The sequence below is a fragment of the Tiliqua scincoides genome, chromosome 8, assembly GCF_035046505.1.
Source record: "Tiliqua scincoides isolate rTilSci1 chromosome 8, rTilSci1.hap2, whole genome shotgun sequence".
Classification (NCBI taxonomy): Eukaryota; Metazoa; Chordata; class Lepidosauria; order Squamata; family Scincidae; genus Tiliqua; species Tiliqua scincoides.
Genome location: NC_089828.1, coordinates 26441881 through 26455292, shown reverse-complemented (window position 1 = coordinate 26455292; position 13412 = coordinate 26441881). Strand labels below are relative to the sequence as shown.

The following is a 13412-nucleotide window of genomic DNA, read 5'->3' as shown; positions in this document are numbered from 1 at the left end:
GAACAGTGATATAGATATTGATACCAGCACTTGAAATTCAGAAGGGGAAATAAACTCTAAACATCCCTGCTCTAGTACCTCTCCCACTTTGCTCCTCCATACCCCTCTTCAGATTCAAATACAAATTCCATGCCAAATACTTCTCTGTCTATTGTTTCGACTCCTCCTTCAAAATGGAAACAATAGACAGAGAAGTATTTGGCATGGAAAGGTACTGAACAAAAAAAGGGGGTAGTGACACCTCCAGCACTAGGAGGTCTTGGGGCAGCCCTGATTGGATATCGGTCACATACTAAAATGAGACATACAAATTCTGAGCATGCCAAGTTGAAGCAATCATGGTGAGTTCCAAGAGAGAAGTCGAATATAAGTTGGAGGAGGATAAAAAGTACCGCAGCACTGAGAGTTGGCTCAAAGAATCTGGTGAGAGAAAACACCCGAAAAATGTCCAAAGGGAGGCGAGAAGCCTCAAAAGCCACCACAGCAAAAAGCACTCTCTACCAGGCCATAATTAGGGGCTAAAGTAGCTTGCTTGATGAGTAGTGCTTCCTCTCATTTAAACTTGCTCTATTTCCAGAATCCACTCATGGAACTTTGAGCGCAGAATGCATTTCTGCTCTGGCTGTAATCTGGTTCTCTGGCCTTACCTCTCCTGAAGTTGGCTCCACAGCCTTCAGGAGGTCTGAAACAGCCCCAGCCAGGGTTCGAGCAGCTTTCAAAAGGTCCTCTCCACTTCCAACCTCATCATCCATGAGTGCAGCAAGCAGTTTGACGCCTTTGGACATTTCCGTGAGGTTTGAAGAGATGGTGGTGATTGCGCACCCCACGGCTGTGTAGTCTGTGTCAACTGGGTCACCTGCCAAGCAAAAAGGATCAGCCACTAGCACACCAGAGAAGGAAAACATTCATGGCCAATGCAGCACATGATCATCTCTTGCAGCACAGCAGGGAGCTTGAGATCATTTCCAAAAGACCAGCTACACAGGCTGAATTCACATGATACTTTTTTGTTGAATTTTATAGAAAAGGACATTTAAGCAACAGCAACCCTGACAGAGTCACAGTTCACTAACAGTCCAATCCTGACTTTTGTTTAGGCCAGCGCAAGTCCCTTGAGCTAGCCCAGGAGGGTCTCAAATGTGCCATAAGCCTCCTCGTGAGTCGGCCAGGCTGGTGCATGGAGGTATGCTGGCCTGCAGAGGCTGACTTAAGCCTCTTTGCCGACGAAGGCACCGAGCCTTGTGTTGGCTGAGCTGGGCCAACACAAGGCTCTGGGGTGGGCAGGGAAGAGGTGGGAGGGAGGCATTCCAGGGTTGGGGAGGGCAGGTAGTAGGTGGCCCTGGGGACAGGCCAGTTGGGGAGCGGGAAGTGGGGCTGGGACCTGACAGTTATGCTGGATCCCAACCCCCATTCCCGAGGAGCGCGAAGTGGCTTCAAGCTGCTCTGCTCTCCTCAGACTTGTGCCACCTCAGGAAGTAGCGCACGTCCGAGGAGACCCATTGGGGCCAAGGTGGCTTGCTGGCTAAGCCACTTTGGGCACCTATCCTGTGCTGCATACAGCGCAAGATAGGATTGCACCCTCAGTCACCAAAATGACTTGGGGTGAGGAAATATGAAGGACCTCCTTCTCCCATAGGAGCCTGCTGTGTTCATTACAGGCCTTTTTCCGCACCCCACTGCCTTTGGCGGTCTGATTGACTGGAACACAGGACAGAATCTTTTCAATCACTGTGGCCCAATTATAGAACTCCCCCCCCCCCACATGAATCTCCTTTGGCCCCCCTCTTTGACCACTATCAGGTGGGCTGTTATGTTTCTTTTTTTGTGTGAAGGCTTCTGTCTGAATTTCATTTCTGAACTTTTCGATTGACCTTTTAAATGAGGTTTTAGTATTCTAGGCTGCTTATATTGCGATACTATTTTTAGGTTGTACAATGTATTATAAATGTTAGCAGCTGTCTCAGCAGCCCTTATACAGCCAAAAGGTGGGATATGATCTTTTAACAATTAAATAAAAATAAAATTGGTGCCTTGCAATTCACCTGCTGTAAGGTTCACGACGGAAGCAGTTCCCGCAGTGATGGCATCAACCTGAGAGTGTATTTCATGCTTTGATTCATCCACTTTGTTCTGAACCCAAACCCTGGAGGCCTGGAAAGGATAATCAAAGGCAGATTCAACACAAGCAGCCATCTGTAAGAAGCATCTATCATACAGAGACAGTGCACGCTGAAGACAGGAGCAGCTGTACCACGAGGCAGGTGACATGGCTGTCTCAAGCGAGCAGATGAAGACTGCCATTAAGGAATATTGAGTGGAAGACAGACCTATATGACCCACAGGGCACAACCCACAAGGAATGTAACCTGCAGAAATTCCACTATAATAGACAGAAACTATGTAAGAGCATTGGGGGGGGGGGAATGACATGAGAGAGGCTTATAAAGTGATGCATAGCACTGAGAACGTGGAAAGATCGAGATCAATTTTTCTCCCTCTCCCATATTATTATAACCCAAAGTCACCCAGTAAAACCGAATGGCAGTCAATTCAAGACAGAGCTGAGAAAGCACACACACAAAACAGAATTAAATTTATGGGATCTGTTTCCACAAGGGGATAGCGATCACCGATTTGGAGGGCTTTAAAAGGGGGATTAGATATTCATGGAGGAGATCCACACAATAGAACGTCCATGTTTAGGGACTGTACCCCTGAATATCAAGCCAGTGTAAAGTAACAACAGGGGGGAAGGGCGGTTGTTTTCACTCCCTGCTTGCAGGTGTCCTGGATGCATCCAGTTGGCAACTGGGGACTTGATGAGTTAAAAGGTTTGGGCTCATCCAGTGTGACTGCTCATCCATTCTTACGGTAGTCAAGAGCCAAAGATCTTTAGAACCAGACTTTTCTCAAAAGCTTTCATGATAGTGATGTTAGCAATTCCCTATAGGGGTGCGTGCCTGACTGCATGGCAGGAATTGCCTGATTTAGCATTGATTTACATACTGGTAAAACAGCTGATTCTTACAAATTCTTTCTAAATTTAGGAGAGCTGATGAGCAGCATCTGGATGTGAGAAGGTGCAAGCCTCACAAAACCCAAAGCAATTCAGTTTTTAAAAAGGGTGTGTTTGCCTCCCTCCTGCCCACATCCCACCACGGTGTTGTTACCATGTCGTTTCCTAGAGGGGGGAGGTTGTCAACTTCCGTGAGGTCCGTCTGGGCTTGCTGTACAGCATGCATGCTGGTGTTAATTGTACCCATCAAGGCCTGCTGTGCGGAGGTCTGGTGAGGAAGAAGACAGAAAGAGAAAAAGACTTCAGAAGTGGTACGTGTATAGTTGTACATTCTTAGACACATTTTCAAGGGGGATGGGTGTCGAGTTTTGTCCCCCTTTCTGCCAAATGCTACACCACTGTAATGAGGCCAGCCTCAGAAGCAACAGAAAGCAGCACATCAGGATCCAACCTGACTAATTTTATGCAGACGCAGCAAGTGGGCTTATTAAGGCAAACACTGCAGCCAATTCTACAATATGAAAATACACAGGACATTTATCTGAATTGGTTTCAAACCCAGCATTCTACCATAACAACGTGTTACATGAATGAGTCTTGCGCTCGTGCACCTTTGTCTTCACACCTAACGTCACCCTTTCAGCAGTGCTGCTTCTGCCCATGCATCACTTCGCAGCTCAGTAACTAAGAGCAGCTGATGGCGTTTGTTGGGAGAGCCCAATTATCATGCGGGCTGGATAAAAAGCCTCCAGGGGGCCTGTGGACCTTATGTTTGACACTCCTAGTTTAATTGATGGGGCCCATCATTGTTTGCTAGATCACAATAAGCGGGCGCAAAACAAGCCAAAGAAAACCCGCGAAGGAGGTTGGTGCCACCAAAACCAGATGAAAAGACTGCAAAAAGTAAACGGAACATTTATGCAAGTGTCAAAGCACTTGAGGCTGAATGGCTCATCAGTAGAGTAACACTGATAATATAGTCAAACTCTTTGAATCTAAGCCAGTTGTAGAACATTCTTTTCTGTGTAGCTGTATCTGGCATAAAATATTGGGCTGCATAGCCAAATGTTTTGCAACTTTTATTTCTTTTTTCTTCTCTTGGGGGATTAATAAAAATTGTACTCCAAATTTAATGGGTACTGACTCAATTAAAGGAGGACTATAATCAAGATACTTTCCTCCATTTTTTTCTTACAATTCTAACATGAGCCAAGGTTGAAAGCATACAACCAAGGATAGCCTATTCAAGAAGATGCTGTCACCTCTTGGCAGAGGGCAGATTGACCCAGGGCCATCTACCTCTGTCTGTCTGCCTCTAGTATTCCTCTTCCACTCACTCTTGCATTTGCAAAGGGGAACAGAGTCAGAGAGGAAGTGTGGAGGAAAGCGGTGGATAGAGTGTCTCTGGCACTCTACCCAGTACTCACTCCTCCTCCCCTCCACATTTCCTCTTCCACTTTATGCCCTTCTTTCTTTACAAATCCTGGAGTCAGAAGCCAAAGAGCAAAATAGCAGGTAAATGGGAGTGGGCTGGGGTGGAGAGAATTTGGCATGCCACCTCAGATGTTAGGAGGCCTCAAGCCATCTCTGCCTGCAACTGACATTAAGGAGTCTGCTGCTGTGAACTTCAGGTTTAAGCTTCGGAAATAGTTATTGGTCCTTTCCTGCATATATTTGGAGAAGAAGGGGGTAAAAAAAACACCAGATGATGATGACCACATCAAGTATAAAGACCAAGCATGACATATGGGAATGACGCTTCTGCACAGTTTAAGTCACTAAACTTGATTTTGCATATCTTCTGGCATACATAATCAGACATTTCCTGGAGTTATGACTGCAACTGGTTTATTTTCGTTTTCAAATCCTGATTGCCATGCATTGCAAAGAGATCCCCGGGGAAAACTAAGTTGATGGAACATGCTAATGTCTTCAATGTACCAACCAACTGGCAGTAATGTTCTAGTTACTGGCAGTAGGAGACTGCAGTCTTATAGGCATTTTCTTTAGTCCTGTTTTTAATCTTCATGGCCTTCAGAAACACAGCACAAAAAAACCAAACTTATCCTTATTGGGAATAGGAAAAGGCGGGGGGAGTAAACTACAATTAAAGTTGCAATTATACATTCCACAGCACGAAGCACTGTCTACCTGTTAAAGGAAGATCCTAAATTCACATCCCGAGATGAAACAAAATCTCAGCATACAGAACTAAATTTGTGCATATCTACAGTCCTTCTGTGGCAACATTCAGATTGTAAGTTCTTTGGGGCAGAGGAACTTTTTTTTCTTTTGCTTGCTGAATAATTCATTTAGGCTGCAATTCTATACATACTTTCCTGGGAAGAAGCCCCATTGAATATAATTTGTCTAGGATTGTGCTGTTTTTATTTAAACATGTCATTGAAACATCATCAGAATTGCCGGTTCTGTAGACAACTGACAGGTTAAAACAAGACCAAGACAGAGGTAAGACCAAGACATACCATTCTTAAAGCTGAAAATTCTAGACAAAATAAAATATTTCCATCTGGTGGACAGCCTATAGAAGGACGTTCCACTGTTGGGGCACTGCAGTGGAGAATGCTGGATCCTTACTAGCCAGCTACTTTATCTCAATAGTGTCTGATCAAGGGCCTGTAAAGCCCTATATGGCCTGGAATCAGGGTAACATTAGTTCTTTGAACTGGCCCCCAAAACACACTAGGAACCAACGTGACTGTTTTAAAAGGCCAGATACATTCCAAGAAGCCCGTGTCAATCTCCAGTTCGGCGTATATTGCTTTGTGGTGCATCAGCATACTGTTGGAACAACACAAAATACTGGCAAATGCTGTTCTCAAACAGATACACATGAATGCAGTGTTTGTGGGGGCTCACTTGCAGTGTTGAACTGGTAGGTGGAAGGGGAAGCTTAATTCTTTCCATTACAGATTCTGTTCTGCAAGTGACCCCACCCCACAATAGCCCTTTAAAAAAAACAAAAACAAAAGTGAGAACTGAATGCCAATGGATTGCTTACCAAGGGGGGCATGTGCCCCCTGTGCATTTGCCCAACAGTGACCTGCTGCTGAGGAGAGGGCATGCTGCCAATGTTGAACGTCTCCGGGCCAGTGGAGCCTGCACGTATGACAGCCGGCAGTGCCACAGAGCCATGCTCTACCTTCCCTGTCCGGTTGAACTGCTGCTGCAAGATGGTTGGTCTGCAAAGGAAAGCAAAGGATTGGCCCACAAAGACTAAGTGCATTTCACCCTATTGCAACTGGTTTCAGAGCACGAAGGCAGATTGCAGGGGAAGATGGGCAATGGTGGATAAACCCTCTTTCTAGAAGTTTGCCCACCATTGTGGATCTTCTCAATAGTCTCATCACTTATTCGGAAAACACACACACACACACACACACACACACACACACACACAGAGAGAGAGAGAAAACTATTGCTTTAGCAGAGGTGTCACTAGGTCACCGTAGAATCTCTGTGGGTTAAATTACCAGGCTTGTGCAGCGATGTAATACTGGGGGCGTGCTATCGTCCTCCAGACCAGAAATCTGATGGGGACCTTGAAATGAGGAAACAGATCAGGGAGGTGACAAGGAGGGACAGGGTTGTAATCATGGGGGACTTCAATTACCCTCATATTGACTGGGTCAATTTGTGTTCTGGTCACGATAAGGAAACCGGATTTCTTGACGTGCTAAATGACTGTGGCTTAGATCAGCTAGTCACGGAGCCCACCAGAGGACAGGTGACTCTGGATTTAATTTTGTGTGGTACGCAGGACCTGGTTAGAGATGTAAACGTTACTGAGCCATTGGGGAACAGTGATCATGCTGCGATCCGTTTTGACGTGCACGTTGGGGGAAGAATACCAGGCAAATCTCTAACAAAAACCCTTGACTTCTGACAGGCGGACTTCCCTCAAATGAGGAGGCTGGTTAGAAGGAGGTTGAAAGGGAGGGTAAAAAGAGTCCAGTCTCTCCAGAGTGCGTGGAGGCTGCTTAAAACAACAGTAATAGAGGCCCAGCAGAGGTGTATACCACAAAGAAAGAAGGGTTCCACTAAATCCAGGAGAGTGCCCGCATGGCTAACCAGCCAAGTTAGAGAGGCTGTGAAGGGCAAGGAAGCTTCCTTCCGTAAATGGAAGTCTTGCCCTAATGAAGAGAATAAAAAGGAACATAAACTGTGGCAAAAGAAATGTAAGAAGGTGATAGGGGAGGCCAAGCGAGACTATGAGGAACGCATGGCCAGCAACATTAAGGGGAATAATAAAAGCTTCTTCAAATATGTTAGAAGCAGGAAACCCGCCAGAGAAGCGGTTGGCCCTCTGGATGGTGAGGGAGGGAAAGGGGAGATAAAAGGAGACTTAGAGATGGCAGAGAAATTAAATGAGTTCTTTGCATCTGTCTTCACGGCAGAAGACCTCGGGCAGATACCGCTACCCGAACGGCCCCTCCTAACCGAGGAGTTAAGTCAGATAGAGGTTAAAAGAGAAGATGTTTCAGACCTCATTGATAAATTAAAGATCAATAAGTCACCGGGCCCTGATGGCATCCACCCAAGGGTTATTAAGGAATTGAAGAATGAAGTTGCAGATCTCTTGACTAAGGTATGCAACTTGTCCCTCAAAACGGCCACAGTGCCAGAAGATTGGAGGATAGCAAATGTCATGCCTATTTTTAAAAAGGGAAAGAGGGGGGACCCGGAAAACTATAGGCCGGTCAGCCTAACATCCATACCGGGTAAAATGGTGGAATGCCTCATCAAAGATAGGATCTCAAAACACACAGACGAACAGGCCTTGCTGAGGGAGAGTCTGCATGGCTTCTGTAAGGGTAAGTCTTGCCTCACGAACCTTATAGAATTCTTTGAAAAGGTCAACAGGCATGTGGATGCGGGAGAACCCGTGGACATTATATATCTGGACTTTCAGAAGGCGTTTGACACGGTCCCTCACCAAAGGCTACTGAAAAAACTCCACAGTCAGGGAATTAGAGGACAGGTCCTCTCGTGGATTGAGAACTGGTTGGAGGCCAGGAAGCAGAGAGTGGGTGTCAATGGGCAATTTTCACAATGGAGAGAGGTGAAAAGCGGTGTGCCCCAAGGATCTGTCCTGGGACCGGTGCTTTTCAACCTCTTCATAAATGACCTGGAGACAGGGTTAAGCAGTGAAGTGGCTAAGTTTGCAGACGACACCAAACTTTTCCGAGTGGTAAAGACCAGAAGTGATTGTGAGGAGCTCCAGAAGGATCTCTCCAGACTGGCAGAATGGGCAGCAAAATGGCAGATGCGCTTCAATGTCAGTAAGTGTAAAGTCATGCACTTTGGGGCAAAAAATCAAAACTTTAGATATAGGCTGATGGGTTCTGAGCTGTCTGTGACAGATCAGGAGAGAGATCTTGGGGTGGTGGTGGACAGGTCGATGAAAGTGTCGACCCAATGTGCGGCGGCAGTGAAGAAGGCCAATTCTATGCTTGGGATCATTAGGAAGGGTATTGAGAACAAAACGGTTAGTATTATAATGCCGTTGTACAAATCTATGGTAAGGCCACACCTGGAGTATTGTGTCCAGTTCTGGTTGCCGCATCTCAAAAAAGACATAGTGGAAATGGAAAAGGTGCAAAAGAGAGCGACTAAGATGATTACGGGGCTGGGGCACCTTCCTTATGAGGAAAGGCTACGGCGTTTCGGCCTCTTCAGCCTAGAAAAGAGACGCTTGAGGGGGGACATGATTGAGACATACAAAATTATGCAGGGGATGGACAGAGTGGATAGGGAGATGCTCTTTACACTCTCACATAATACCAGAACCAGGGGACATCCACTAAAATTGAGTGTTGGGCGGGTTAGGACAGACAAAAGAAAATATTTCTTTACTCAGCGCGTGGTCGGTCTGTGGAACTCCTTGCCACAGGATGTGGTGCTGGCGTCTAGCCTAGACGCCTTTAAAAGGGGATTGGACGAGTTTCTGGAGGAAAAATCCATTATGGGGTACAAGCCATGATGTGTATGCGCAACCTCCTGATTTTAGGAATGGGTTAAGTCAGAATGCCAGATGTAGGGGAGAGCACCAGGATGAGGTCTCTTGTTATCTGGTGTGCTCCCTGGGGCATTTGGTGGGCCGCTGTGAGATACAGGAAGCTGGACTAGATGGGCCTATGGCCTGATCCAGTGGGGCTGTTCTTATGTTCTTATGGTATACGTCAACCGATACAAGAAGTCATTGCATCACCCCCCACATGATGGACTTCCTTCTGTACTAGACCATATAGAATAAATTACAATATCATATGCACAGCCTAAATGCAGCGGTATCACTAGGTTTGGTATCAACCCCATTAGCTTTATTTAGTTAAATATATAACAGTACAGGTCAACCAAAAAATCGGTAATCGACAAGAAACCAGTGGCCAAGTTGGTGATATTCCCTGCTAATTGGGTAAGAGGCACTTTTTCAAGTGGGTGCTCCTTTTTTTAGCAGGGGGAGAGTAACTGGCCCACCTCACCCCAGCACTGTCTGTTCTAGTGGCTGTCTGCTGGTATTCATTTCCATCTTTTTAGATTGTGAGCCCTTTTGGGACAGGGAGCCATTTAGTTATTTTATTTTTCTCTGTAAACCGCTTTGTGAGCTTTTAGTTGAAAAGCGATATATAAATACTGTTAATAATAATTAATAATAATATTCACATGACTCACATTAACATTTTATTGGTTCCCTGCTGTGTCATAGCAATACCTCATTTGCTCTTGGAACCATCAGTCTGATTGGTCAGTTCTGAGCTAAGGAAATCCATTTTCTGTTACATAAGGCAATTATGTTTTCTGTTTCTGGTTATTTGGCTATAACGTTTGATAAGATATTTCAGCATGGTTTGTTTCATTGCATTCTGCATTAAATTACGCATACACATGATAGTATTATTCAGAAATACCAAGATTTTCAAAATTTTGGCCAGTAGTAGTGTCACTCCCCCAAATGTGTCACCTGGTGTGTTCCACATCCACCTAGTGACACCACTGGCTTTAGTGATGAACTGAGGCTGCCTTGGGAATATTTTGCTCGACTCTCAATTAATTGAGATAATTGTAATGCAGGGATCAATCTCATAGAAAAGGCAAGGTATAGCATCTCCCTGGCTCACAGCTCATGCTCTTTGCCAACATACTCTGTCAGGCCTGCCTCAATTTATTTTCATTTGGCCCAACATACTTTTTAGGTGATACAGATTCTTCCAACATTGTCGATTCCTCATCACCTTCAAGTCCAAATCGGTCCTTGCTTTGCTTCTGCAGAAAAGGAAACAGCAAAAGATGCCTTTTATCAGCACCATGACCTTCAGCTGTATATAACGCTGAGCAATTGCAGACCTGGCCCCGTGCTGCCTGAGGGCATAGGACCAAATCTGCCCCCCCTCGAGAGGAGATTTACCAACATTACAGAGCCTCCTGCGATATCTCCTGGCCCTCTGAAAGCCTTCTAAGGCCTCCAGAGGGCTCTTAAACAGTACTTCTGGTTTTCCAGCAAAAACTGGAAGTACTGTAACAGCTCTCTGAGGCCTCAGAAGGCTTTTGGAGGGCCAGGGGACACTGCACGGGGCCTCCCCAGCCCTCAGAAGGGCTCTGGAGGGTGGGCAGTGGTGGTTCAGCAGTTTTGGCAGTGCTGCCCCCACAGGCCAACAGGTGTGGTGTCCCAGGGCTTTTGCTCCCCCTGATGCCCCTGCCCCAGGACGACCAGTAATGCTAAGGCCATCAGATAACTGAAAACAAGCTCTACACTATATGGACACCTGCACCATTTTTTCCCCCAAGTTCCTTGTAGCTATTCACAGACATTTCACATTTGAGAGCCTGCCCTTATTATGACAAAATCTCTGCACTCCATTGCCCAGAAAGCCATGGTATACAGCAACACAGCTGCTGAATTAGTGAATAATTTGAAGTGGGGCAGAAAGAAGTGCTAAACCCTCCCCCTCCCCAATATTTTCCTCCTTCAAACTCAGCTATTCGGCTCCTTCCCCTGCAACATGGAACAAGCATGCACCTGGCACTGTGGTTTAAGGAAATGTGGTGGACAGGGGAAAAGTTATGTATGACACCTCTCACCCATCATTTTTTGCCACTCCACCACAGCTATTGGACAGGCAGCTGGGACCATTACTGTACATGGGATTTAGTTCATTGCTCTGTGGTACATCAGAATCCTCCCCTCTCTGAAAAACTGTGCAAGAGGAAGCCAATCAAAGCTCTCCAATACCACATGGTGTAAGGATACCAAACAAAAGGCCGTGGCCATAGAGCTCACCAAACAAACTTCAGTTAGTGGCAATCTTATAATTATAGCAACAGTTGCCTTGAAGATATATTTATTAGCCCCCCACCCCCAATAAGGGCATGATTCAATCATGATTCACTGGCTCAGCTCAACATCCTGAATTCACAACCATTCTTAACACAACTGCCCAACAATGTCATTTTCCAAAGGGGCCCTGAGGATTTACCTTCTTGAGGATGATATCAATATAACCTGCAATGAGTTGTGAGATTTGTTCGCCTTCAGTGGTTTGTACTGAGTAGTAACTTTCCTGATATTCGCCAAAATCCTGAAAGAAATAAAGAGGTTTTCTCAGTCACTATTAGTTTGGACTTTTCTGACAGGAAACAGAAGCAGAGAGTAAATGACTTGCTCAAGGCTGTAGAGCAAGCCCATGGCAGAGGAAAAACATATGTTAATGCCAAGGCCACTGTCCTCCTCAACTGCTGCCTGATAATGTGCCTTTTATATTTATTTGGATTCTTTTTTAACTTCAATTTTCAATTTTTTATATCTTTGTTTTAACCTTCTGCAACCCACTCCAAGAATAGGTGATGAAATAAACTAGATCAGTTGTTCCCAAACTGTGGGTCACAAGACAATTTTCTGTGGGTCATGAAAAGTTGTTGACTGGCGCTGGCTGTGGCACCACACGGCACTCTGGGGCACCAGCCGGCTGACATGGGTGATGAAGTAGGTCATGGTGCTAAAAAGATTGGGAAGCACAATTCAATATCTCTTGCAACAATTTATGTAACATTTTCCAGGATTTCTTTGCTTTTTCACATGTCCACCACATATGATAAAAGGTTCCTTCAACCTCTTTACATTTCCAACACTTATTTGATGACTCAGGATACAGTTTTGCTAATTTCTCTGGAATTAAATACCATCTATAAAACATTTTATATAAATTCTCTTTAAAAGACAATGCTTTAGTTCTCTTAATATTTATATTCCAAATTTGTTTCCAGTCATCCATCGATATATCCAAAATTTTTTGCCCAGCGAACTATTGCATTTTTAACTGTCTCATCCTCCATTCTTATCTCAAGGACAAAATTGTACATTTTTTTATATACTTCCCCTCATCAATCAAAAATATTTAATCAAAACTTATATCTTCTTCATAAAAACCTATTTTTTGGTCTTCTCGTAATCTTGTTCTTATTTGCATTTCGTTCCACCAGTCCAATTTTATTCCTTTCTCTTCTAACTCAGGCTTACTTAGGATTCAGCAGATCGCTGTATGATTTATTTTGGTCTTTTTTAATCCAGTTCGGATTAGTTGCTATTTCAAGCGGTTTTATCCATCTGGGTAATTTAGAGTATATCTTGTATTTTATCTGTTCCCATATCCAAATTAAAGATCTTCTTAAAATGTGTTGTCTAAAATATCCATGCTGTTTGACTTTATCATAAAACAGTAATGTGTGCCAGCCAATTTGTAGATCATGTGCTTCTAATATTAAAATTTTGGAATTTGGTATGAGTCCCCAATCTTACCATTCAAACCAGAAATATTCCTCCTAAATGTGACATCAGAAATTAAAGACCAATGTAAGAAATACCTTATTGTACATATTGCTACAGCGGCAAGAATATTATTTGCGCAAAAATCGAAATCTACAGACGTGCCAACTAGAGAATATTTAATAGATAAAATTTATGAAATAGCAGAAATGGAAGTTTTAACAGAAAGAATGAAAGAGAGAGATTTAGGTAGAGTAAGAAAATATTGGAAGACTGGATAGATAATTTTAGTTAGACAATATTGAGTTAAACAATATTGAGTTTTATACTAATAAATATGATAGCTTTTGTATTGATGATTACTGTGTTTTTTCAGTCGTTTGATTGCTTTTTTTTTTTTTTAATAATGCATGTTGTAAACTAGGGCCAACACCCTCATGTATAACCTGTGTAGTACCAGCCCTAAGTATAACCCATTTTCCTTACCTGTATCTGTAATAAATAAATAAAATAATTAAAAAAAAAAAAAGATTGGGAAGCACTGAGCTAGATATTTAAGGACGCAATCCTAACCCCTTATGTCAGTGCTTTCCAGCACTGACCTAAGGGCAA

General features: G+C 44.1%; 1 protein-coding gene across 4 annotated transcripts in view; it reads right to left on the bottom strand.

Annotated features, from left to right (window-relative positions):
- Positions 1 to 13412, bottom strand: part of TLN2 (talin 2) — a 225182-nt gene that overhangs the window by 82932 nt on the left and 128838 nt on the right. For all 4 annotated transcript variants that reach the window (XM_066636592.1, XM_066636591.1, XM_066636593.1 and 1 more), the window contains 6 exons: positions 11515 to 11616; positions 10227 to 10303; positions 6039 to 6219; positions 3171 to 3284; positions 2043 to 2151; positions 648 to 856 (listed from right to left, as the gene is read on the bottom strand). In XM_066636592.1, coding sequence (XP_066492689.1) covers positions 648 to 856; positions 2043 to 2151; positions 3171 to 3284; positions 6039 to 6219; positions 10227 to 10303; positions 11515 to 11616 — 792 coding nt within the window. The remainder of the gene's footprint in view (positions 1 to 647; positions 857 to 2042; positions 2152 to 3170; positions 3285 to 6038; positions 6220 to 10226; positions 10304 to 11514; positions 11617 to 13412) is intronic.